Consider the following 1,574-nt stretch of genomic DNA (forward strand, 5'->3'; position numbering starts at 1 on the left):
GACAGCCCAGACCAACCACAGGAGCCTGGACTCCCAGGAAGACGGATTATCAGAGGTAACAACAGGCAGCTGTGACCAGCAACAGTGCAATGCGAAAATTCCGTGTTCAGCGTCGCTTCTGACTGGCTCACTCTGGGAAGTAAACACGGTGGTAAGAAAGCCTTGCTACGTACCTCGGGGAAGTAGTCTTGCGGAAACTTCTCCTTCTCCAGCATGGGTGTGCTCTCCAAGGTATCTGAGTAGATCTCTTTGCCTGCGACCTTTCTATACTTCTTAGCTGGAAGAGACCAGAAGGATGAGGTGACTATCCCATCGTTGTGCCCACCAACCAGCCTGGAGCACAACCTGTTTCTGCCCCGCTTGCAGTCCGATGGGAGCAAGGGAGGCCCCCGAGAGGAGGCCCCGACAAGGGCGCCGATCCTGAACAGACCCCCGGTGGGCTGGCTGCTCCATGTCTGTGGCTCATACATTTCCCTCCCATGACCTGGAATCTGACACTCCACTCCATGATCCCCTGAGAGCCCCCAGCCTGCAGATTTACAGGAGCTAATTGGCATCCTCTTTTAAACCCGTGAATAGGCCGGGCGCGGTGGCTCAAGCCTGTAATCCCAGCACTTTGGGAGGCCGAGATGGGCGGATCACGAGGTCAGGAGATCGAGACCATCCTGGCTAACACGGTGAAACCCTGTCTCTACTAAAAATATAAAAAACTAGCCGGGTGAGGTGGCGGCGCCTGTAGTCCCAGCTACTCGGGAGGCTGAGGCAGGAGAATAGCGTAAACCCGGGAGGCGGAGCTTGCAGTGAGCTGAGATCCGGCCACTGAACTCCAGCCTGGGTGACAGAGCGAGACTCCGCCTCAAAAAAAAAAAAAAAATAAACCCGTGAATATATTTAAGAGGGCTGCAGAATTACCATTCACTCAGACCTTCACATGAATTTATTTAATAACATTGATTTCCTCCCCGTATCCAGCCTCCATCACTCATATTCCAGGGAAGAGGTTTATGTGTGACGGTGAGAGAGGCAGCTCACGGCAGGGTACCTCCCAGATAGGCTTTGCCAGTGGCTGTTTGGCACCTCCCTGGAGCCCCCAGTGGATAGGCCAGGCCCAGGGACACACGACTGCCCATGGGCAGGGCCGGTCTTACTATTGTTCACAACCAGGCCTCAGTCTTTTTATGGACAGGTAGCTCCATATCCATGGTGGGGTATGATCAAGGATGGCAGGGATCCATTCCTCAAACTCCTGCTGGGGCCGGTGGGCAGGTGGCCGCTGGCCTCTTTACAAGATGCCATAGGATGGCTCCTGGGTCACTGAGGTGACACTCACGGGTGTCAAGGAGGCTCCTAGAGACCACTTTGGGGCAGTGTGTTGTGTCCCACAAGCAGCTCCAACCTGCAGTTTCTGGGGTATTATCCACCCCACTGTGGCAGGAAGGACAGAGGGGGCAACCTGAGGACCACGGCACTGTGGGCCAAGGTGCTGGGTCACCACTGGGGTGGGCAGGAGTCCCAGGCAAAAACAGAGTGCTGTGGTGTGGCCCGGTCCTGGGTGCTGTGGTCTGGCCCGGCCC

General features: G+C 56.0%; 1 protein-coding gene across 2 annotated transcripts in view; it reads right to left on the reverse strand.

The window, feature by feature from the left end:
• Window positions 1-1,574, reverse strand: part of INPP5A (inositol polyphosphate-5-phosphatase A) — a 229,944-nt gene that overhangs the window by 74,227 nt on the left and 154,143 nt on the right. For both annotated transcript variants that reach the window (XM_023185783.2, XM_023185784.3), the window contains exon 6: window positions 174-277. In XM_023185783.2, the coding sequence (XP_023041551.1) occupies window positions 174-277 (104 nt within the window). The remainder of the gene's footprint in view (window positions 1-173; window positions 278-1,574) is intronic.

The sequence above is a fragment of the Piliocolobus tephrosceles genome, chromosome 9 (assembly GCF_002776525.5).
Source record: "Piliocolobus tephrosceles isolate RC106 chromosome 9, ASM277652v3, whole genome shotgun sequence".
NCBI lineage: Eukaryota > Metazoa > Chordata > Mammalia > Primates > Cercopithecidae > Piliocolobus > Piliocolobus tephrosceles.